Source organism: Macaca fascicularis, chromosome 14, assembly GCF_037993035.2.
Source record: "Macaca fascicularis isolate 582-1 chromosome 14, T2T-MFA8v1.1".
Lineage (NCBI taxonomy): Eukaryota > Metazoa > Chordata > Mammalia > Primates > Cercopithecidae > Macaca > Macaca fascicularis.
The window spans coordinates 6,575,159-6,598,708 of record NC_088388.1 but is presented as its reverse complement, the minus strand read 5'-3'; the positions used below and the strand labels follow the sequence as shown (position 1 = coordinate 6,598,708).

General features: G+C 57.8%; 2 protein-coding genes across 14 annotated transcripts in view; one reads left to right on the top strand and one right to left on the bottom strand.

The window, feature by feature from the left end:
- The first annotated feature begins 1,578 nt into the window (after positions 1–1,578).
- TCIRG1 (T cell immune regulator 1, ATPase H+ transporting V0 subunit a3) lies at positions 1,579–14,607 on the top strand. 4 transcript variants are annotated; one of them, XM_005577025.4, is made up of 20 exons: positions 1,579–1,683; positions 3,863–3,983; positions 4,342–4,420; positions 5,223–5,443; positions 5,526–5,611; positions 5,968–6,094; positions 6,168–6,250; positions 6,411–6,504; positions 6,737–6,949; positions 7,564–7,708; positions 11,053–11,192; positions 11,267–11,424; positions 11,502–11,592; positions 12,589–12,707; positions 12,791–13,004; positions 13,371–13,496; positions 13,669–13,773; positions 13,844–13,961; positions 14,194–14,371; positions 14,448–14,607. In XM_005577025.4, exons 2-20 carry the CDS (start codon positions 3,867–3,869, stop codon positions 14,524–14,526), a joined length of 2,493 nt encoding a protein of 830 aa, XP_005577082.2. In that variant the 5' UTR covers positions 1,579–1,683; positions 3,863–3,866; the 3' UTR covers positions 14,527–14,607. The 4 variants fall into 4 exon arrangements, with proteins under 4 accessions (XP_005577082.2, XP_073869140.1, XP_065383963.1 ...); XM_074013039.1 differs by having other exon boundaries at positions 4,912–5,443; XM_065527891.2 differs by having other exon boundaries at positions 4,342–4,531.
- A 1,963-nt stretch (positions 14,608–16,570) lies between these two features.
- CHKA (choline kinase alpha) overlaps positions 16,571–23,550 on the bottom strand; it is a 72,932-nt gene continuing 65,952 nt past the window's right edge. For all 10 annotated transcript variants that reach the window (XR_012422976.1, XR_012422974.1, XR_012422977.1 and 7 more), the window contains one exon: positions 16,571–17,775. Coding sequence is in view for 5 of the 10 variants with exons in the window: in XM_045372259.3 (XP_045228194.1) it covers positions 17,716–17,775 (60 nt within the window). In the remaining 5 variants the exon portion in view is untranslated. The remainder of the gene's footprint in view (positions 17,776–23,550) is intronic.

Here is a 23,550-nt window from a genome sequence, read left to right as displayed (position 1 = left end):
TCAGTTCACAGACCTTGAACCCCCGTCTTCCATCATTTCCAAAAGTGCTTTTTACAAAGCACTACTTCGTAAAAACCTACTTTGAAAGAACAAGTTTCCTCGCCCAGTGAGTTTGGGAAATGCCCCAGCTGCTGTCTGCCTGCTGGCAAGTATGGCGTGGTAGACATTCAAGGCTCTGAGAAGTCCTGCGGCAAAAAACCAGCCTCTCCCAGCCCATTTCCAGGAAGCCTTTTCTCAGGTGTAACACCTGGGCCTTCTTCCTAGGCCAGGCATTGCCATCTAATGCCAAAGTGGCTGGGCCCCTGCTTGGGCCCCACAGCCTGTGGCACTGGGGTGAGAAGTAACTGCAGGAGTCGAGGGGAAGCCTGGAGCCTGGGAAGTGTCCACAGGTCCGGCTCACAGCTCATCTTGGCCACTGATGAAAACAGGCGCTCCTTCCAAAAACCAGGCAGGCGTAGGACTCCTGAATCCCTGCAGGTTTAGCTGTTCGCAGACATAACCGCTGTTAGAGCGCCGCGTGGAGCCTGTAGCTGCGCACGGAGCACTTCTATTCCAAGCGGGTCAGACTTTCCAGCTCACCGCTGGTTCTCTCCCTTAACCGTGGCCTCCCGGGCACTGCTCTGCTGAGACCGCACCAGAGCTGTCTGGTTGTGTCAGGCCCTGCCCCTGTCAGAACAGGCCTATGACCCCCAACAAGTCCCCCAATTTTCTGAGGAACCACAGCTGAGCTTGGTTGTGACTCAGTTTCCAGGCCCGACTCTGGGGCTCCATTTGTCCACCCCTGCCACAGCCCCTCAGGCCTTTGCTCACTGTGTGGGGCTTAGGCATTGCCAGAGCTGAAGGGCCCCTGGCCTCCAGTGGGAATGCCCCAGCCTGGCCAAAGTGCAGGCAGCTGGATGGCCGTGAGTCCCAGCTTCCAGGCGCTAGGACCTGATGATGCCCATGGTGCTGACCTGGAGCAAGGTCACAGTGACAATCCCGGCTGTGGCTGCCGGTGGAGCTGACAGCTGGCCTCTGCCCCAGGGTATCTCCCAGGGCCTGCTGGGTGCGGGGCCCTGGGCAGAACAAGGCAGCATGGCCTGGCCCTGTGTCCTGCTGCCAGTGAAGCAGGCCCGGAGTGGGGCAGCCATCCACCCAAGGGCCAGCGCGGGGTCTCTGCCGGGTGGTCAAGAGCACCGTCTTTCACTGCCGCGCACCCAAGGGAGGGGTCCCGGAGGTGGGAGAGCATCCTGGGGACCCCAGGCCCATGAGCCTGCGAATGTTGGGGTCCCATCAGCCAGAGGCACACGAGCCTCAAAGTGAGAGGAGAGCAGGGTCTCATCCCCTATCCTGAGCTGGGCCTGAGCGGAGCTGCCCCTGCATCAGGGCCAGCACAGACGCGTGCGGTTGGCACTGGTCCGTTATCCGCTCCGTTCTCCAGGTCTCCTCTCCGGGATTAAGCGCCCCACTGAGGACCCGTCCGCGAGGCCACAGCCTGGGCTCAGCCTCCCCCAGGCTTCCCGGACTCCGGTGGAGGCTTGGGCCGGGGGCGGGGCGTCCCTGGCCCCTCCCCGTCGCCCCGCCTGCCCGGAAAGGAGTGAGCGGCGCCGGGCCCCGGGCGGGCGGGAACGCAGCTCTGAGTGCGGCCCGGCGTGCGCGGAGTGGGGCAGCTAGCAGCGGAGCCGCGGCGCGCAGCCCACCCGGGTGAGTGACCCCGCTGGGGTCTGCGGAGCCCCAGCTCTGCCTGCCCACCCTCTTCCCCCGCCCCGGGGAGGGGATCTCGGCGCCCCACCCAGTTGGCTCCGTGAATGCAGCTCAGCCCGCCACCCCGCCGGGTGTCAGGCCTTGGGGGGGCCACGGAGGATCGCCAAGGGAGGAGGAGAAGGGTGGGGTGTTGGCCAACAGAGCCCAGCGTTCCTGGGCCAGGTGTGCGCGGAGCTTTCCCCACTGCATTCTTCCTGGGAGGGAGGGACCCATTCTACGGATGGGGAAGCTGAGGCCGCCCAGCTAGGAAGTGTCAGACCTGGAGACCAGCTGGGTCTTTTGACTCCAGAGCCGACCCCATTTGGAATGGAGGGGCCGCCAGACCCTCTCCTACTGCCTTCCCGTCATCCGCAGGGGAGGGCGGGGGTGCAGAGAGACCTGGTGGGTTCCTGGAGGAGCCTTATGAGGGGCCAGGAAAGGGGCACAGGGTGAGGAGTGGGCTGGAGCCTAGACCCCAGGCCGCAGGATGGAGGCATATTCATTTACACCATAAAAGTGGTTGGGTGACCCTGGCTAGAGTGGGGATCAAGGGGGACAGCGGTAGGGGGTGAGCCAGTGGGGCCTCACATGCCAGGTGCGGGGGTTGATCACGTCCCCACACCCCTCCCCCTGCCCATTATAGGTTGTTCCCCCACCCCCTGGGAAGTGATGGAAGGAGCCGAGCCATTGGCATAGTGGCTGTGGGAGCCCTGATGGCCCTGAGCCAGGGGTGCCCCCTCCCCGGATCCCCAGAGCTGACTCCCTACACCCCCTTATTTGGCCAGCACAGCCCCAGAGGGAGCCAGGTCAGACCGCAGCCCTCTTCCCAGCTCACCCTTTGTGCTGGGCACATAACGTTGGACTTTACCTCTCCAAGTGTCAGTGGAGTCCTATATAAAACAAAGGTCCAGCGCCCCCTCCCCCAGGATTTCTCCCCCCAGGGATTAGTGTGAGGTCTTGTGGATGAAGGGATTCAGTTGGGGCTCTGGTTATTTTTGTCACCTCCCTAGATCCTGTCTCTGTCAGGGGTGCCATGTCCCATTCACCCAAAGAGGAAGTAGAGGCCCAGAGAGGGTGAGAGACTTGCCCAAGGTCACACAGCCCTGGGCCCCAAGTCCCTCTGCCCTGTGGCCGGGCCTGGTCCTTAGGGATGGAACCCAGGCCCCCGCTACCCCCTGCCCGGCCCGTTTGCAGCCTTGGGCCGTTCACTCAGTGTTCCCTCGTTCCCTCCTTCTCTCCTTTCCCAGGCTGGGGCTGGGGCTGCGGTTCTCTATTTAGAGTTAAGTAAACCAGACCCAGGGGAGGAAGTGACTGGCTGGGCAGGCCCTGGCCAGCCCAGCAGCAGGCGGGGCCCTGACCAGGCCTGTCCCCTCCCCCTAATTTTCGAGCTGAGGAACTGAGTCCCACAGAGGGGCGCTGGGCCCCCAGAGCAGTGGCTTTGGAGCTGGAGGGGCCCCAGCATCCACAGGGCCAGGGCGGGTTGGAGGTGGCCTGGCACCCACCCTCAGTCTGCATCGGCCTTGAGCAAGGCCCCGGGCCCTTCCCCGCCATTCTGCAGTTTCACTTTTGTTGGTTTCAACACCTGGTAGGCTGCGGCTGCTGCCAGGCGGCCTGGGCCTCAGGGGACGCCCCCCTCCCAGCAGCGGTGCTCCCTGGCCAGTCCCAGGGTACCCAGTGGAGATGCCCACCCCCGCCTCTCAGCACATGCAGCCCCACAGGGAGCAGGGAGGGCTCCAGCCACCCCTGGGGCAGCCCTGGGCCTGAGTGCCTGGGCCAGTGGGATCCTGTCTAGGGTGAGGGCAGCCTGAGAGGGGGAGGCCAGAGTGAAGGTGGGGGTGGAGCCGGTGTCATTGGGAGATGCTGGAGGTAGGGGCAGGGGTCCCTGTGGGCAGAGCAAGCCAGGATAGAGCTTGAGGTTGGCCCGAGAGAGGGCTTTGGGGTCTCCCAGTCCCACTGCTTACTTCCTGTGTGACCTCAGCACCGCGCCAAGCCTGCCCTAGCCTCAGTTTCCACCTCTGTCAGATGGGGGTGGTAGCAGCAACAGCTTCCAGGATTCAGTGAGTGAAGGTGCGCAGATGCCCGTGGTTGGGAACTGTCTGTGGTCCGCCTCTGACTGGCCCCCATCCGTGTCCACCCACAGGACCATGGGCTCCATGTTCCGGAGCGAGGAGGTGGCCCTGGTCCAGCTCTTTCTGCCCACAGCTGCCGCCTACACCTGCGTGAGTCGGCTGGGCGAGCTGGGCCTCGTGGAGTTCAGAGACGTGAGTTGGGTGGGCAGGTGTGGGAAGGGGGCTACTGCCGAGGTTAGCCCGAAGGCCTGTGAAGGATGGGGACCGCCCCCCCATAGGGCCCTGGCCCCATTTGAACCCCAGCGGCCCCTGCCATGGGCGCTGCTCATGGGAAGCCCGTGGCTAAGGCCCCTGAGTGGGCTCCTCCCCATGCCCTCCCGGGGTGTGGGGTCTGGTCTGTGCTCTGATCGGCCTCTTGTGGCTCCCAGGGTGCTCAGCACCTTTCTGGAGGAGGCAGCTGAGGCCTGAGGAGAGTCAGGCCTGGGCTCTAGGCTGAGAAGCTCCCTGACCCCCTTCCTGAGACACTGACCCCTCCGTGTGGCACCCACAGCTCAACGCCTCGGTGAGCGCCTTCCAGAGACGCTTTGTGGTTGATGTTCGGCGCTGCGAGGAGCTGGAGAAGACCTTCAGTGAGTTGGTCCCAGGCGTACATTCCAGGCAGGCTTCCTGGAGGAGGCATGGGCCAAGTTTGATCTGAAAGGAAGAGTCTGGGTTTGCCAGGTGGAAGGCAGAGAAAGGAGGTACACAGCAGGGCCCCGCATGGCCAAGACAGAGCAGCTGAGATCTGTAAAGTGTGCTTGGGAAGGTGGCTGCCTTGTGTGGGCTGAGCAGAGGGCCTAGGGCAGGGCTGGCTGGGGAGGCCTTGAATGCAGCGTAAGAGCCCAGGACTTCGTCCTGTGGGCACCAGGGAGCCACAGGGATTTCTAAGTAGGGAAGAGGCACACACAGAGCTTTCTCCTCCGCAGCTGGGCTGGGGTGGGTGGGCCCAGGATCTAGGGTTGGATGCCCCCAAGGAGCATGCAAAAGGGACCCCTGCCCTGGGCAACCGCTCTCAGGAAGAGCCTGAGGGGCACCAAGGCAGGGGCATGGAGCAGGCTGGGTTTTGTGTTTGCTGTTGCAGTTCATAGCTTTTCAACACTCAGGCAGACACAGGACGCACGCCAGCTCCGGTCCCAAGCCCTGCAGCGTGAGGGCCAGCCTGTGGGGAGACCTCAGGCCCTCTGCCGAGCAGTGGGGAGGGAGAGCAAGCCCAGACCTGAGCTCAGAGGAAGGGGAGCACAGCTTCTGGATGGAGATTTGGCCAGGATTTTCCGGCCGCCTCTGCCTGGTGAATCCAGCAGCTAGTGGCGGATGGCGTTTGGGGCAGCAGGTGGGGTCCTCAGCTGTTGAGACAACGTCGACTGCACCCCACTCCCGTTCCTCTGCGCCCAGCCTTCCTGCAGGAGGAGGTGCGGCGGGCTGGGCTGGTCCTGCCCCCGCCTGAGGGGAGGCTGCCGGCACCCCCACCCCGGGACCTGCTGCGCATCCAGGAGGAGACAGAGCGCCTGGCCCAGGAGTTGCGGGATGTGCGGGGCAACCAGCAGGCCCTGCGGGCCCAGCTGCACCAGCTGCAGCTCCACGCCGCCGTGCTGGGCCAGGGCCATGGACCCCAGGTCAGCTCCAGCCCAAGCAGGAGACTGGGAGGCTGGGGAGGGGCTGTCCGGCCCAGGGCTCATGGTGCTTCTGGGCTCCTAGCTGGCAGCCGCCCACACAGATGGGACCTCAGAGAGGATGCCCCTGCTACAGGCTCCTGGGGGGCCGCATCAGGACCTGAGGGTCAAGTGAGTGAGGGGTTGACCTCTTGTTCTTTCTGGCCAGCCCAGAACCCCTGGCCAGTTGCTGGGCTGGGCCAGGCTGAGCTCCAACTCCTTGTCCTGTGCTCTCCCCTCTGTTCCTGCTCTCAGGCTGCCCCCACCTCCTCCTTCAGGCCTGGAACTTCCCACAGTCCCAAGCCCTGGCCCTCGGGGGGTCCTTCTCTTCTGGCCCTGCCCGGGAGGCCTCCTGCCTTCCGCTGTGGGCAGGGCCAGTGGGCCCAATTGCCCGATTACCCATGCTGGTCAGGGTCCTGCCCTGGGGGCCTGGTGGGGGAGGCAGGGCGGGAGGTTGGAGCAGTCCTGCCCAGCCCCGTGGCCGCCAGCTTTGTGGCAGGTGCGGTGGAGCCCCACAAGGCCCCTGCCCTAGAGCGCCTGCTCTGGAGGGCCTGCCGCGGCTTCCTCATCGCCAGCTTCAGGGAGCTGGAGCAGCCGCTGGAGCACCCCGTGACGGTGAGCAGCTGGCCCTGGGCTGGGGGGTCCTGGGCAGAGTGAGACTCCAGAATCAACTGAGCCTGCTCTGCAGGGCGAGCCAGCCATGTGGATGACCTTCCTCATCTCCTACTGGGGAGAGCAGATTGGACAGAAGATCCGCAAGATCACGGACTGGTGAGTCACTGGGAACACCCGCCCCACCGCCCCGCTCCGCAGGCCCCTGCTGTCACCTCCCAGCCTGCCCTGTCACGACTCCTCCCCATGAACTCCCTTCAGACTCAGAGTCTCATAGCCGGGACCCTCAGGCCCCTCACAAAGCACAACCTCCCTCCAGCTTCCACTGCCACGTCTTCCCGTTTCTGGAGCAGGAGGAGGCCCGCCGCGGAGCCCTGCGGCAGCTGCAGCAGCAGAGCCAGGAGCTGCAGGAGGTGGGTGCCCTGGCCTGGCCTCCCAGAGGTGGGTACAGGAGGTGGGTGCCCTGGCCTGGCCTCCCAGAGGTGGGTACAGGAGGTGGGTGCCCTGGCCTGGCCTCCCAGAGGTGGGTGCAGGAGGTGGGTGTCCTGGCCTGGCCTCCCAGAGGTGGGTGCAGGAGGTGGGTGCTCCCAGCCCAGCCACCCCACCTGCCCGCCCAGCCCCCGCTGACTGCCCACTCTGGCGCAGGTCCTGGGGGAGACAGAGCGGTTCCTGAGCCAGGTGCTGGGCCGGGTGCTGCAGCTGCTACCGCCGGGGCAGGTGCAGGTCCACAAGATGAAGGCTGTGTACCTGGCCCTGAACCAGTGCAGTGTGAGCACCACGCACAAGTGCCTCATTGCCGAGGCCTGGTGCTCCGTGAGAGACCTGCCTGCCCTGCAGGAGGCCCTGCGGGACAGCTCGGTGAGCACGAAGCCTGAGACCTCACCCCCTCCCCACCCGCCCCTCCTACCAGGCCGGGGCATTTCTGCCTTAATTCCAGCCCCCGGCTCCCTGCACCTGGGCTTTGCCCAGGGGCTCCTTCTCCTCCCAGCCTCCTCCACGGCCCACCTCTTCCAGGGAGTCTACCCTGTTGGCCCTGGCCCAACAAGCCCTACCCTGACTTTCCTGAGTCCCTGGAGGCTGACGGGGTAGTTTTAGTCAGAAGCCTCATTTCAATTCAGGCCCCCCTGTGACCTTAGGCCTGCTTATGGTCTGTGGAACCGGTGTGATGCCCCTGCCCCCGGGGGTCACCCACCACGCACAGCAGGTGCTTGCGCGTGAGGCTGGGCTCCTTCTCCTGGGCCGTCCCTAGGAGGCAGCACGCTTGCCTTTCCCAAGCCATTGCCAGTCCATGTGGTGTCTTTGGGCCCCCACCAGGGCATAGCAGGGCCGATCATCTCACTTCAGAGAGAGGGGAAGGGGCTGCTCAGGGAGCCCCCACAGGGCTCTGCATCTCCAGCTGGGCCTGGCTGGGGGTCCCAGGGTCCCTGAAGGCCCCTGCCACTGGTCTGGTCTCTCTCTGTCCTGGCGTCCAGACGGAGGAGGGAGTGAGCGCCGTGGCTCACCGCATCCCCTGCCGGGACATGCCCCCCACGCTCATCCGCACCAACCGCTTCACAGCCAGCTTCCAGGGCATCGTGGACGCCTACGGCGTGGGCCGCTACCAGGAGGTGAACCCCGGTGAGAGCCACGGCGCCCTTACCCCTGTCCTGGGAGGCTCAGCTGCCCCACTGGATGGGTGTGAGCCTGAGTGGGAGGTATCTCCATCCCGGGCCCGGCCTGCCCTCCTGGGATGAGGAGCACGCATCCCGTCACTCTCGAGAGGCTGTTGGGCTCTGCAGCCGGTGTGAGGCTTTATGTCGGCTCCCAGCCAACTCCCCCTTGTTGAGTTTACAAGGGAGCCTCACGGGCTTGTGCAAAGAACAGAGGTTGTGCGATGGACATGGCCCAGGTTGGAAGCCCATCTCGCCTACTTTGATATGTTTCTTAGCTTCTCTGAGCCTCAGCTGCCTCACCTGCAAATTGGAAATAATAGTGCAAACCTCAGAGGAATGTCAGGAAGCTTAGTGACCATTGGAGACTGCAAGCCAGAGCCAGGAGGCAGCCTGTGGTGTGGTTGGTTTGGTCACACGGTTTTGTTTGTTTGTTTGTTTGTTTTTTGAGATGGAGTCTCATTCTGTGGCCCAGGCTGGGGTGCAGTGGTGTGATCTCGGCTCACTGCAACCTCTGCCTCCCAAGTTCAAGCCATTCTCCTGCCTTAGCCTCCCGAGTAGCTGGGACTACAGGTGCCCATCGCCACGTCCAACTAATTTTTGTTCTTTTAGTGGAGACAGGGTTTCGCCATGTTGGCCAGACTGTCTCGAACTCCTGACCTCAAGTGATCCGCCCACCTCAGCCTCTGAAAGTGCTGGGATTACAGGCGTGAGCCACCACTCCTGGCTACACAGTGTTTTTTGTTTTTTTTCCCTGAGATGGAGTCTCGCTTTGTCGCCCAGGCTGGGGTTCTGTGGCATGATCTCCGCTCACTGCAATCCCCGCCTCCCAGGTTCCAGTGATTCACCTGCCTCAGCCTCCAGAGTAGTTGGGCAGGCGCGCGCCACCACGCCCGGCTAATTTTTGTATTTTTGGTAGAGATGGGCTTTCACCGTGTTGACCAGGCTGGTCACAAACTCCTGACCTCGTGATCCGCCCACCTCAGCCTCCCAAAGTGCTGGGATTACAGGTGTGAGCCACCGCACCTGGCCCTACACAGTGTTTTTATAGAAGTTTGCATTAATGCAGTCTTGGGTCAAGCTGTCCCTGAGACGGACATTCTGGAGTAAGCGGTGGGTTAAGGGAGGTGCTCCCAGTAGAAACCAGTAAGGGATGAGGGCAGGGGTTGGGGGAGCTCTAGTGCTTTCCCTCCACATCCTCCTCCTCCCCATTGGGAGTCCTGAGGCCTGCAGTGCCTGCTGTGTCGTCCAGCTGTGGCCTCCCCCTCAGGACGCCACTCCCCAACACAGTGGGCCAGCTGCAGTGTGGCTGGTGCTGTCAGATGAGTGGAGGGGCCCAGTATCCCCCAGTACCACCGATGGGGGCCCGGCCCATAGCGTGGGTGTGACGTGGTAGAGCCCCTATTGGGAGGGGACTTGGACACAGGCCAGGGAGGGGCCCTGCCTCACCCAGTGGGCAAGAGGCAGGGTGCTTGGGCCCCCATGTGGTAGAGGCAGGGCGTGAGTCTGAGGCTCTGTGAACCAAGACCAGGGCTGTGTGGTCCTGGGAGGCTTGCTGCTCCTGCAGGGCCGGGGTCCTGGGGCTGGAGCTGGGCCCCACTCGGATTCCCCTGCACATGGACAGAGGCTGGTGCAGCTAGAGCATCGCCCAGAGGCCCATGGCGGATAGAATGCTGCCAGCTCAAAGCACCAGCCTTTGGGGCAACGTGTTTGCCAGGGAAGCTGTAACGAAGTGTCACAGGCTGGTGGCTTAAGGGGCAGACACGGTCCCACAGTCCTGGAGGCTAGAAGTCCAAGACCAAGGTGTCAGCAGGGGCCGGGCGCACTGGCTCATGCCTGTCATCTCAGCACTTTGGGAGGCTGTGGTGGAAGGAGGATCGCTGGAGTCCTGGAGTCCAGGAGTTCGAGACCAGCCTGGGCAACATAGCGAGACCTTGTATCTTAAAAAAGTAAAAGATAGGCCGGGCGCGGTGGCTTAAGCCTGTAATCCCAGCACTTTGGGAGGCCGAGGCGGGCGGATCACAAGGTCAGGAGATCGAGACCACAGTGAAACCCCGTCTCTACTAAAAATACAAAAAATTAGCCGGGCGCGGTGGCAGGCGCCTGTAGTCCCAGCTACTCAGGAGGCTGAGGCAGGAGAATGGCGTGAACCCAGGAGGCGGAGCTTGCAGTGAGCCGAGATCGCGCCACTGCACTCCAGCTTGGGCAACAGCGTGAGACTCCGTCTCAAAAAAAAAAAAAAAAAAAAAAAAAAGATAATGAGGTGTTGTCGGCAGGAGTGGCTCCTTCTGAGGCTGTCCAGGAGGATCCCTTCCTGGCATCTCTCTTGAGCTTGGAGCGGCCGTCCTCGTCTTCACACGCTGTTCTCCTTCCATGTGGGTCCAAATGTTCCTTTTCGTAAGGACACTGGGCACACTGGATAGGGCTCACTCTAATGGCCTTATCTTAACCCCGTGACCTCTGTAAGGACCCTGTCTCCAAAGAAGGTCACATCCGGAGTTCCTGGGGGTTGGAACTCCAGTATATCTTTTTTGGGGTCACAATACAGCTCCTGACAGGGTGTGCATGTTGGGGTCCTCCTGCCTCCCATGAGGACTTGTTCCTGTTTTACTGATGGGAAGTCGAGATTTCAGAGCTGGAGCGACCAGCTCGGCCTCCTGGAACTTGCCATGTGCCAGCTGGGGCCACCTGTGGCTCGCTGTTCTCTCTGGCTTCTGTGTGGGGCTCTGGGGACAGCAATAGCTGAAGCTGCTCCAGCAGCTGGCCGGTGCTGCCCACGGAGACCTTATGAAGTGGCCTGGTGTTACCTCCATTTTACAGATGGGGAAATGGAGGCTCAGAGAGGTTAAGTGACTGGGCCTAGGTTACACAGCTCCTAAGTGGTGGGTTCTTTTTTGTTTTCTTTTTGGAGACAGAATCTCACTCTGTTGCCCAGGCTGGAGTGCAGTGGTGCAAGCTTGGCTCACTGCAACCTCTGCCTCCCGGGTTCAAATGATTCTCCTGCCTCAGCCTCCTGAGTAGCTGGGATTATGGGCACCTGCCACCATGCCCAGCTAATTTTTCTGTTTCTAGTGGAGACAGGGTTTCACCATGTTGGCCAGGCTGGTCTTGAACTCCTGACCTCAGGTGATCCCCCCCGCCGTCTCGGCCTCCCAGAGTACTGGGATTATAGGCATGAGCCACCGTGCCCGGCTGCTAAGTGGTGGGTTCTTGACTGCAAGCCAGCAGGCCCTCTGTGGCATCTTGGGCCGGGAGACGGATGCTGGTGTGTTTGGGGGTTCCCAGCTCACCCACCATGCCCTCTACCCACAGCTCCCTACACCATCATCACCTTCCCCTTCCTGTTTGCTGTGATGTTTGGGGATGTGGGCCACGGGCTGCTCATGTTCCTCTTCGCCCTGGCCATGGTGCTTGCGGAGAACCAGCCGGCAGTGAAGGCCGCGCAGAATGAGGTGAGGGGCCGGGCTGGGGTCCTGATGAGGGTAGTGGGGCCAGGCAGCCCCTCACCACACTGCTGCCCCCGCAGATCTGGCAGACTTTCTTCAGGGGCCGCTACCTGCTCCTGCTCATGGGCCTGTTCTCCATCTACACCGGCTTCATCTACAACGAGTGCTTCAGTCGCGCCACCAGCATCTTCCCCTCGGGCTGGAGTGTGGCCGCCATGGCCAACCAGTCTGGCTGGAGGTGAGGCCCGGGCCCCAGCCTGGCCAGGGGCCCCGCAACCCCCACAGCCCTGACCGCCCTGCCCTCCGTTGCCACAGTGATGCATTCCTGGCCCAGCACGCGATGCTTACCCTGGATCCCAACGTCACCGGTGTCTTCCTGGGACCCTACCCCTTTGGCATCGACCCTGTGAGTCCTGGGGTGGAGTGTCTGCGGGTGGTGAAGGCAGCTGGGAGTGGGGGCTGGGGCTCCCCTCGGTTCAGCCCTCCTGCAGTGCCATCGCGGAGCACTCCCGTGTGCCAGGCCCTTTCCTCAGCACAAGAGGCAGACAAGGCTCCTGCCCTGCAGAGCCTGCATCACAGTCCCCTGAGTGTGCAGAGGCAAAGCCAGACCGGACAGGAACCAGTCCCCTGAGTGTGCGGAGGCAAAGCGAGACTGGACAGGAACCAGTCTCCTGAGTGTGCAGAGGCAAAGCGAGACTGGACAGGAACCAGTCTCCTGAGTGTGCGGAGGCAAAGCCAGACCGGACAGGAACCAGTCTGTAGCTTGCACTGTGCTAAGCACTGTTCCCAACCCTCTGTGGAAGTGATTTTCTTTTTTTTTTTTTCTTTTTTTTTGGGATATGGAGTCTCATTCAATCACCCAGGCTGGAGTGCAGTGGTGCGATCTCGGCTCACTGCAACCTCCATCTCCCAGGTTCAAGCGATCCCCTGCCTCAGCCTCCTGAGTAGCTGGGATACAGGCACCTGCCACCATGCCCAGCTAATTTCTGTATTTTTAGTAGAGACAGCGTTTCACCATGTTGGCCAGGCTGGTCTCGAACTCCTGACCTCATGTGATCTACCTGCTTCAGCCTTTCAAAGTGCTGGGATTACAGGCGTGAGCCACCGTGCCCAGCCTGATTTTCTGTTTGAACCTCATCACAACCCCGTGGGCCGCACGTTAGCCGTGTCCTCACCTAAAGAAGAGACTGAGGCACAGAGGCCATGCCCAAGGTCACCCAGGCTGGAGCCGTGGCGGCTGGCCCATCTGTGCTCTGTTGCCCCTCGGTGGGTGGGTGATGGATGAGGCTGCAGGCTCCAAGGGGGAAAACAGGGTGATGAGAGAGAGGGACTCGGGCCAGGGACTTCCTGGCAGTGCTGGCCAGGGAGCCCCTGAGTCCAGCCTGCCCTGCTGCCACCCTAGGTCTGGAGCCTGGCTGCCAACCACTTGAGCTTCCTCAACTCCTTCAAGATGAAGATGTCCGTCATCCTGGGGGTCGTGCACATGGCCTTCGGGGTGGTCCTTGGAATCTTCAACCACGTGTGAGGGCCAAAGCTGCCTGGGGGATGGGAGGCTGGCAGGCCAGAGTGGGCCCCAGTGACCACGCCTCCCTCCTACCTGCCAGGCACTTTGGCCAGAGGCACCGGCTGCTGCTGGAGACGCTGCCGGAGCTCACCTTCCTGCTGGGGCTCTTCGGTTACCTCGTCTTCCTAGTCATCTACAAGTGGCTGTGTGTGTCGGCTGCCAGCGCTGCCTCGGCCCCCAGCATCCTCATCCACTTCATCAACATGTTCCTCTTCTCCCACAGCCCCACCAACCGGCCGCTCTACCCCCGGCAGGTGTGCTGTGGCTGGGGGGCCCAGCTCACACAGCCTCATGGGGATCCCACGGTCACTGGGCCACTGGGAGCTGCAGGATCCTCGTCCAAGAAACGGGGATGCAGGCCCCAGGCTGTGCAGACAGGGCCGTCAGAGGTGATGGCGTGCATCTTTAGCAGGTGGCACAAGTGACGCTGGGAACCTGGGGTCCCTTCCCTCAGGAGTCCTTATGGAGCCAAATCCTCACTCAGTGAGGGCACGGAGCCCCCGGGGGCCCTGAAGGGAGGAGCGGCCACAGGCTCTCTGGGTCCTGTGACTGCTGTGATCCAAGTTCCTGTGCAGGTGTGCAGAGCAGGGGTGCCCTGACTCTCGCCCTCTCCCTGGCAGGAGGTGGTCCAGGCCACGCTGGTGGTCCTGGCCTTGGCCATGGTGCCCATCCTGCTGCTTGGCACACCCCTGTACCTGCTGCGCCGCCACCGCCCCCACCTGCGGAGGAGGCCCGCTGGCCGACAGGTAGGACCGGGCCTAAGGTGTGGGGGGCTGCTTGGGAGGAGAGGCCACTGTCCAGTGTGTACCTGACTCCCCACTTCCTCGCAGGCTCCTAAGTGGCCAGGAGCAGGCCTGGTGGGTGGTGGGGGCCCTCCTGAGGCTGGAGCGCTGCCAACACTGCCTGCTCGTTCCCCAGGAGGAAGACAAGGCTGGGTTGCTGGACCTGCCTGATGCATCTGTGAATGGCTGGAGCTCTGATGAGGAAAAGGCAGGGGGCCTGGATGATGAAGAGGAGGCTGAGGTGGGTGCGGTGCCTTCCTGGGGGTGGGACGGGTGAGGCCCCGCTGGCCCTCACTGCACCCGCCCCGCAGCTCGTCCCCTCCGAGGTGCTCATGCACCAGGCCATCCACACCATCGAGTTCTGCCTGGGCTGCGTCTCCAACACCGCATCCTACCTGCGCCTGTGGGCCCTGAGCCTGGCCCACGCCCGTGAGTGACCTGGCCACCGACGGCCAGCCCCGGCTCCTGGCTTCTCACTTACGGCTGTTGGCTGGGCGGGTTTCTTTTCTCTGGGCCTCAGTTTCCCCTCTGTAAAGTGGGACTGTCCAAGGAGGTCCCTCGCTGGCTCCCCGTGCAGGGAGGGCTTCAGGCTGTGGCAGGTAGGTTGGGGGCTGGCAGGCCCCCACTTGCCATTGGCCCCCACTGTCTCCTTTGCTCGCAGAGCTGTCCGAGGTTCTGTGGGCCATGGTGATGAGCATAGGCCTGGGCCTGGGCCGGGAGGTTGGCGTGGCGGCTGTGGTGCTGGTCCCCATCTTTGCCGCCTTTGCTGTGATGACCGTGGCCATCCTGCTGGTGATGGAGGGGCTCTCGGCCTTCCTGCACGCCCTGCGGCTGCACTGGTGAGCAACCACCCTGTGGCCTGGGCTGCTCGAGGTGGGAGTTCCCCTCACCAACCCCTCCTCTTCTCACCCCCAGGGTGGAATTCCAGAACAAGTTCTACTCCGGCACAGGCTACAAGCTGAGTCCCTTCACCTTCGCTGCCACAGATGACTAGGGCCCACTGCAGGTCCTGCCAGACCTCCGTCCTGACCTCTGAGGCAGGAGAGGAATAAAGAGGGTCCGCCCTGGGGAGTGATGTCTCGTCTCTCTTCCCTCCTTTCTAGCTGAGGCAGGTGGCGGGGTAGAAGGCATGGTGTAGGATCTGGGACCTCAAAAAGTTGAGGCCAGGACCTGCAGATCTGCAATGTCAGACTCTTGGGGTGAAAAGGGGCAGAGAAGGGCCAAGGAGGGATGTTTCCAGCACATTCTAACTTGGAGTGAGCAAATGTATTCCCAGGCCGGGTTAGGGGAGTGAACTCCCCATCCTTGGAGGTGTGCAACTGGCTGTGAGCGGGTGTTTGGGTTACTCTCTGTTGGGAGTGGTGCCAATATCCATGCCCTGGTGCCGGGCCTCAGGGGGCTGGAAGTACAGAGCAGTCTGGGGCACCTGAGTCCCGGTCCATGCTCCAGGCAGGGCTATGGTGTCACACGCCCAAGGCCACGTGCCTGCCAGGAAGGGCAGAGGCTGTCCCGAGCAGCAGACATTACCCCAGGCCCCGGGGGTCAGAACAGGGGCTGAGCCTGACTCCAAGCCCAGCCTCCCCTCACTGAGGCTACAGTCTTCCTGACCCCTCCCTGGTGCTCCTTCCTGCGTTGCTGGCAGGACGGGGGTGGCTTTCTGCAGTCTCCTCTGGCCTGGGTCCCACCCCTGCTGGGAGGCAGAGCCAGTGCTTCCCAGAAGCCAACAAGCTGCAAAGTGGTTCTTCCCACAGCTGTGGCTGTGGCCAGCTGCTGGGAGGAGCCTGTCCATTGGCTCCTGGACTGCCTTGCTCAGGACCTCTGGATGCCAGGGGTGGTATCAGGGCCTCTGAGGTAATTCTACATGCCGAGCAGACTCAGCTTAGAGAAACGGTGTCATGGTGCTGGGGTAGGAACAGAGGAGGCTAAATGAAGGACTCCAGAGAGCTGCAGGTGGATCTGGACCAAATCCAGAACCCAATACCTCACTCCCTCCTGGGGAGGGAGCTGGGCAGAGACTTGGGGCAGGCAGTGAGGTGGGGATAGGTGAGCAGCACTCGTGGCGACTGGCCCCAGTGTGATTTAGGAGGGGTGTGGTGTGGGATCCCAGGGAGATGGCCAGTCAGCCCTGCCCTGGCTTTGACATGGGGGTACCTGGCAGTGGTGGCTAGAGAAGTCCAGTTTGCCATGAGAATGGCACATAAAAAGGCACTGGGGTGGGCACCTCTGGGGCATGGAGGTCACTGGGAGACACAGGGATGAGTGGGTCACCTGCGTGGAAGACTCGGCAGTGAACAGCACAGGCCCGAGCCCATCCCTGTCCACGTGAGCTTATGGCCTGATGCAGAGACCACTAGGGGCTCCAGGAAAGTTAAGGTGCATGGAGAGAAATGATGGGCCAGGGCCGGGCCTAGGGTGGTTTAGGGAATGCCAGTGTCTTGGGTAGAATAGCAAGGCCTGAGATTGTAACTGAGCTGACAGCAGGGCAAAGTGAAGGAGCCCAGTATTGGAAGATCGGCTCCAAATGTATCTCTGCAAGGAGACTGCAAGTGAGCTCGTGTGTGAAGGACCAGGCAGAGGTGAGGGCTAAGTGAGGCCAGCAGTGGCCTGGGCACAGGAAGATGGTGAGTGAGAAGCCACCAGAGCTCCTATGCAGGAGTGCAACACCACTGCTGTTCAATTCAGTTTGGCTTCACCTGTTTAAAACTGTAACTCTCTAGAAGGGTGAATAGTGAAAGCCTCCCTCCTGCCGCTGCCCAGCCACTCAGTGTCCCCAGGCACCAGCGCTGCTCCCAGTCTCCAACGTCCTCCAGGGCTCTTCATTTCTGGGCTAGAAGCAGGGAAACCAGAGTGTGACAGGGAAGAAGAGGAGGTGGAGGAGGGCCGATGGGGTCACACGCTGCTGGGATGCCAGCTGAGAGCAGTGGGGCACTGCTGAACTGAGGGACTGGGTGGGTGCAGATGGAGCCGTCCATGGGCTCCTTCAGGTACCAGGAGCCCTCCCTGAGATTTAGGACACATCCAAGGGTGACAGCTTGAGGTTGGGTTTTTATTATTTTATTTGTATAGGACAATCTCTGTGGTAGCAGAAATATATGCACAAAAAACAATTCAAATAAGAGTTCAGAGTAAAAAAAGTCAGCTAAGACTGTATCCCGCGGGACATTTCATATATATGGATTTCACAGCTACACTCAATCCACGCCGTTCACCACATAGAGGCTGCTGTCTCCCACAAGAATGATGATGTCAGGGACATCGGGAAAGGTAAGGGCCGGGAAACTGAGCCCTCAGAGAACCCAGGCCAGCGTTTCCCTCACCCTGCCCAGGGGCGGCCCAGCCCACTCAACAGGATCCCACACTTCAGGCAGAGCAGAGGGCAGGAGAGGCCCAAAGAGCTGGGTCAATCAGCTGGCTCCCCCGGGAGGGGAGCTGGGAGACAGGGAGGTCCTCACACTGCCCCATGGCCATGCACGGCTGTCTGCACACTCCATCAGGAGGAAGGGCAGGGAGAAGTCACACGCAGTACAGTGAAATTCATCAATGTCACACACGCCCAGCAGGAGGGGAGAGCTGTGCTCCACACGCAGGCGGCAGCAATCCACTGCTCCAGCTTCAGCCATGGGACCAAGAGGATACAGGAGCAGCTTCTGGGGGCCCCAGGCAGAAGCTACCTTGCAGTAGTGACTGGCGACTTCACAGTACATCTCTGCTCACTTGCCGTCCCTTGGGAATGAGCAGCGTCTACAACACATCGCCATCTACAAAAGCCTGCTCACAGTGTTCACCAGCACATTCATGAAAAAAAAAAAAATTTAAATCAACATTAACCAAAGTACCTGCAAGTAACACTGCTTACTCTTGCTGTTTGCCCTTTCTGACTGGAAACCTTAGCCCCCAAATATGAAACGCCTTCTCTAGATTAAAAGGATTCAGAGATGTTGCACTATTGCACTATATTTCTGCTTCCCAATCTCGTTTCTGAGTCCTAGTGAAATTGTAAACAAGAGGTGAAATAAATGTCGCTCCATTTTAATACAGTCTTTAGTATCATAAACATCTGTGTTCAGTAGTGAGCCACCCAAAGCCTCCTGCCACAGGAGCAGTAGTCGAAGCACAGAGAGGACCCCGCTCCGCCGCCTCCCCATGCAGTCCAGTGATGAGGTGGATGGAGTCCTCCCCACAGTCACACCCCAAGCTTCCTCTTCTGGTGGAAATAGGCATCAAACCTTGCTTGGGCGTAGTCCTAGGAAAGAGCAAAGAGAAGCAAGGAATCCTGCTGGCCTGCCCCTGCCCATGTGTCCCCCAAACCCCACCCCTGGCAAGAGCTGAGGGCACGGACCCACGAGACCAACAGCACAGGACTGGCCTGTGCAGCAGGGCTGCTCCGCAGGTGCAGGCTCCTCAAGCTCCTGGCCCACCCTGCACACCTTCATTCTCAGGAGGCCTGTTTACAGGCATGGGCCAGCCCAGCCCTGCCTCTCAGGATGGACGTCTCATCCACACGCTTGGCACTGCTACCATTCATCACCTTGTTAACCTTGGGTGCTGTGGGCACTGGCTGACCGACATAACACACTTTTTAGAGCAAAAGGCCCCTGGGACATAGGCAAGTCTAGAATAGAAGGGGAGAAAAAAGAGGATGCCCGTTGCCTATTTCCCGGGATCTCCTGCAGCATGACTTTTAAGAAAGACACTGAGAGGCAAGGGAGAACACCTGGCTTGGTGTTCTGTTTCTGCCACTATATTTTTCTGGGTCTCTTCCCTCATCTGTCTATCAGTGAGGACAACACAATCTCAAAGACCCACTCCTAATCTAAAAGTCTGCAATTCTAGAAGCCAGGAAGATTACAATAACACTTTTTTGAAAAATTAACTCTGAGCTGTAATTTCTACTCTATAAGCATGAGCCCATTTTAAGTGTCCAGTTGGAGGGCTTTCACAGATGCATCCAGCCAGTTCTCCACCACTGCAGTCAGGAGGAGACCTGTGTTTCCAGCATCCCTACAAGCTCCCATGGGCCTCTTGCAGTTGGCCACAGGCAGCCACCGACTCAATTTTTGTCACTATGGATTGGACTTTTCTTTCCTAGAGTAGCACATAAATGCCACCATACAATATGTACCCTCGTGCCTAGCTTCTCAGCGTGATGCCTCTGAGTGGCCCATGCTGTCATGCATTCGTGCCACCTTCCTTTGCACTGCCAAGTGTTCTCAGTACACGGATCTGGCACTGTAGTATCCACGCATCTGCTGACTGGCATTGAGGCTGCTTCCAGTTTGGGACAATTACAAATGAAGCTGCAGGCCAGGCACGGTGGCTCACACCTGTAATCCCAACACTTTGGGAGGCCAAGGCCGGCAGATTACTTGAGGTCAGGAGTTCAAGACCAGCCTGGCCAATATGGAGAAACCCCCTCTACTAAAAATACAAAAATTAGCTGGGTGCAGTGGCACACGCCTGTAATCCCAGCTACTCAGGAGGCTGAGGCAGGAGAATGGCTTGAACCTAGGAGGCAGAGGTTGCAGTGAGGCAAGATTGGGCCACTGCACTCCTGCCTGGGCAACAGAGTGAGACTCTGTCTCAAAAACAAACAAACAAATGAAGTTGCTATGAGCGTTTGAGTGCAAGTCTTGGTGTGGAATCTGTTTTCATTTGTTCTGGAAAAATTCCCCAGGAGGGCTGCTGGGTGGTCTAACGCATGCATCTTCACGCCGGCTGTCGCAGACTGCATTCCCAGCAGCAGTGCACGCGCATTCCCATTGCTCTATCTGCTCGCCAACATTTGAGACTGTCAGTTCTTTCAAGTTTTAGCCATCACTGTGGGTGTGTAGGGTATCGCAATGAGGCTTTGATTCATATTTCTTTAATGACTAATTATATGAAACACATGAAAAGATTCTTACTGGCCATGTGTTTCTCTTAAGTGTCCAAATCTTCTATCCATTTATAAAGCAGGCTGAGACTGGGTGTGGTGGCTCACGCCTGTTTTCCCAGTACTTTGGGAGGCCAAGGCGGGCGGATCACCTGAGGTTAGAAGTTGGAGACCAGCCTGACCAACACAAAGAAACCCCGTCTCTACTAAAAATACAAAAACAAAATTAGCCGGGTGTGGTGGTGCATGCCTGTAATCCCAGCTACTCGGGAGGCTGAGGCAGGAGAATCATTTGAACCCAGGAGGCAGAGGTTGTGGTGAGCCAAGATCGTGCCATTGAACTCCAGCCTGGGCAACAAGAGCGAAACTCCATCTCGAAATAATAATAATAATAATAATAATAATAATAATAATAATAATGCAGGCTGTTTGGTTTCTGGCTGAGTTATGAGTTCTTTATATATCCTAAATATGAATCCTTTATTAAATATACATTTGTACTATTTTCTCCCAGTCTGTGGCTTGCCTTTTCATTTTCTCCATGATATCGTTCAAAGAGTTTTTCATTTTGATGAAGTCCAACTGTGATGATATATACGAGTGTTTTTGTAGCTGGTCCCTGTCTCATAACTCCCATAGCCCTTACTACAGTAAACAGAATCTCCCTCTCTGACCTTCTGCCGTCCTTTCACCTGCCCAAAGCTAGACTCTGATCTGACTGTGGGTCATAAGACTCTTATTCCAGAGAGGGTCCTGCCTCATACCCTGGGATAAGGAACGCTGTGCAAAGAGGCCCGAAGAACCTGGTCAGGCCTTGCCGGGTTTAGATCACACCTTTTTTGGTCCAATCACATTTCAACATGGTTGTCCATGTTTCAATCATACCTATCCAATGACATTTCCATAAAATGCCCAAGAGGACAGGGTTTGGGGAGTTTCTAGAGAACCGCAGGTGGAGGCTGACAGGAAGGTGAACAAGAATGAGTTCCCCAACCCACCCGCAGGGACAGAAGCTCCTGTGCTCAGAATCCTTTCAGACCTCACCCCACCTATGTATCTCTTCACCCTTAAAATACCCTTTGTTAGCTAAGCATGGTGGCGGAATGTCTGTAGTCCCAGCTACTTGGAAGGCTGAGGCAAGAGGATCACTTGAGTCCAGAAGTTGGAGACAGCCTGGGCAATACAGTGAGACCCCGTCTTAAAAAAAAAAATACACCGGTAAACTTACATGTTTCCCTGAGTTCTGTCCGCCGCTCTAGCAAATTAATTGAACCCAAGGAGGGGAACATGGGAACCCCAACATATGGCTGGTTGGTCAGAAATTCCAGAGGCCTGGACTTGCAACTGGTGTCAGAAGTGGAGGGCAGTCTTAAGGTCTCAGCCCTCAACCTGTGGGGTCTGATTCTCTCCCCAGGTAGACAGTGTCGTAATGGAATTGGAGGACACCCATCTGCTATCCACTCCAGAACTGATTGCTTGTTTGTGAGGGGGGGAGAACCGCCCCCCGACTTTAGTCTTCTGTGGTGATGATTGTTGCTGATGAAAGGAATGGGAAAAAGCACTTTGGTTTTTATGTGTTTCCTGCTCACAGCAACTTACTCTATTTTTTCCTCTTTTATGGCTAGTGCTTTATGTAACCCAATAAATCTGTGCTTAAGTCAGTAAGCTTTTTTTTTTTTGGAGACAGAGTCTCGCTCTGTCCCCCAGGCTGGAGTGCAGTGGCGCAACCTCTGCTCACTGCAAGCTCCGCCTCCCAGGTTCACGCCATTCTACTGCCTCAGCCTCCTGAGCAGCTGGGACTACAGGCGCCTGCCACCAGGCCCGGCTAATTTTTTGTATTTTCAGTAGAGACGGGTTTTCACCGTGTTAGCCAGGATGGTCTCAATCTCCTGACCTTGTGATCTGCCCGCCTCAGCCTCCCGAAGTGCTGGGATTACAGGCGTGAGCCACCGCGCCCGGCCTAGGTCACTAAGCTTTTCTCTTGTGTTTTCTCACAGAAACTTAATAGTTTTAGCCTTCACATTTAGGTCTGTTACCTGTTTCAAGTTGACTGCTGTTTATGGCACGGAATCAGGTTCAGTTTTTTCTCCATAGGACTCTTCAAATGTTCTTGCATCGTTTTTTGAAAATATAATCCTTTCCCTCTTAAATTACCTTGGCCTTTCTGTTGAGTACCAGGTGATTATATACATATGGATCTATTTCTGGGCACTATATTCTGTTCCATCTGATTTGTTTTGTTTTGTTTTTGAGATGGGGTCTTGCTCTGTTTCCCAGGCTGGAGTGCAGTGGCGTGATCTCGGCTCTCTGCAACCTCTGCCTCCCGGACTCAAGCGATTCTCCTGCCTGTCTCCCAAGTAGCTGGGATTACAGGCGTGTGCCACCACACGCTAATTTTGTATTTGTAGTAGAGACGGCGTTTCTCCATGTTGGTCAGGCTGGTCTCGAACTCCCAACCTCAGGTGATCCACTTGCCTTGGCCTCCCAATGTGCTGGGACTATAGGCATGAGCCACTGCACCTGGCTGGCTGTGGGTTTTTCATACATGCCTTTATTTGGCTGAGGAACATCCCCTCTAGTCCTAGTTTGCTGAGATTTTTTTAAATCACATTGGATCTTGACAAGTTCTTTTTCCTGTGGTTCCTGAAATAATCATATGGTTTTTCACCTTCATTCTGTTAATACGAAGAATTATATGAACTGATTTTTTCAAATACAAACCAGCCTTACATTCCAGGGATAAATGCCACTTGGCTATAATATCCTTCTACATATGTTAATGGATTTAATTTTTGCCAATGTTTTGATAGGGATTTTGTGTAATATTTCTTCTTATGTAATATAAACATTTAAGCTACAAAGCCATAAGTTTCTAAATACTGCTTTATGTATATCCCACAAATACTGACATGCTATGTTTTCATTATAATTCAGTGTAAAATATTTTCTCGGCCGGGCGCGGTGGCTCAAGCCTGTAATCCCAGCACTTTGGGAGGCCGAGACGGGCGGATCACGAGGTCAGGAGATCGAGACCATCCTGGCGAACACGGTGAAACCCCGTCTCTACTAAAAAATACAAAAAACTAGCCGGGCGAGGCGGCGGGCGCCTGTAGTCCCAGCTACTCGGGAGGCTGAGGCAGGAGAATGGCGTAAACCCGGGGGGCGGAGCTTGCAGTGAGCTGAGATCCGGCCACTGCACTCTAGCCCGGGCGACAGAGCCAGACTCCGTCTCAAAAAAAAAAAAAAAAAAAAAAAAATTTCTCATTTTCTTTTTAATTTCTTTGACCCAGGGTTTATTTAGAAATGTATTGTTTAATTTCCAAATAATTGAGAATTTTCTAGATATCTTTTGTTGTTGATTTCCACTTAAATTTCACTGAGAACATATTCGGTATTACTTCATTCCCTTTGAATTTATCAAGACCTGTTTGATGGCCCAGCATATGGTCTATCTTGAGGAATATTCCATATTCATTTGAAAATAACGTGCACTCTGCAGTTGCTGGTGGGTTTAATGAACATGCACGAGGCCAGGCTGGCAGGGAGAGTTGTCAGGCCCTCTCTCTCCTTCTGTGTGTGTTCTTCCTTGTTCTAATCACAGAAGAGGAGTGGTGAGATCTCCTACGTTTGTTTTGTTTTTCTTTTTGAGATAGAGTTTCGCTCTTATTGCCCAGGTTGGAGTGCAATGGTGCCATCTCAGCTCACTGCAAACTCCGCTTCCCGGGTTCAAGTGATTCTCCTGCCTCAGCCTCCCTAAGTAGCTGGGATTACAGGCATTTGCCACCATGCCCAGCTAATTTTTGTATTTTTAGTAGAGACAGGGTTTCACCATGTTGGTCAGGCTGGTCTCGAACTCCTGACCTCAAGTGATCCACCTGCCTCGGCCTCCCAAAGTGCTGGGATTACAGGCATGAGCCACCACATCCGGCCGAGATCTCCAACTTTAATCATGAATCTGCTAGTTTCTTCTTTCACTTTTGTCAGTTTTAACATCATGTCTTTTGAAGCAAGACAAGGATTTTTAATGTCCTCTGGATGTACTGATGCCTTTATTATCACAAAATGCCCTTATCTCTAGTAATATTCCTTGTTACGAAGTATGCTTTGTCTTACAGTATCATTTGACCATGACTCAAATCTGCTTTA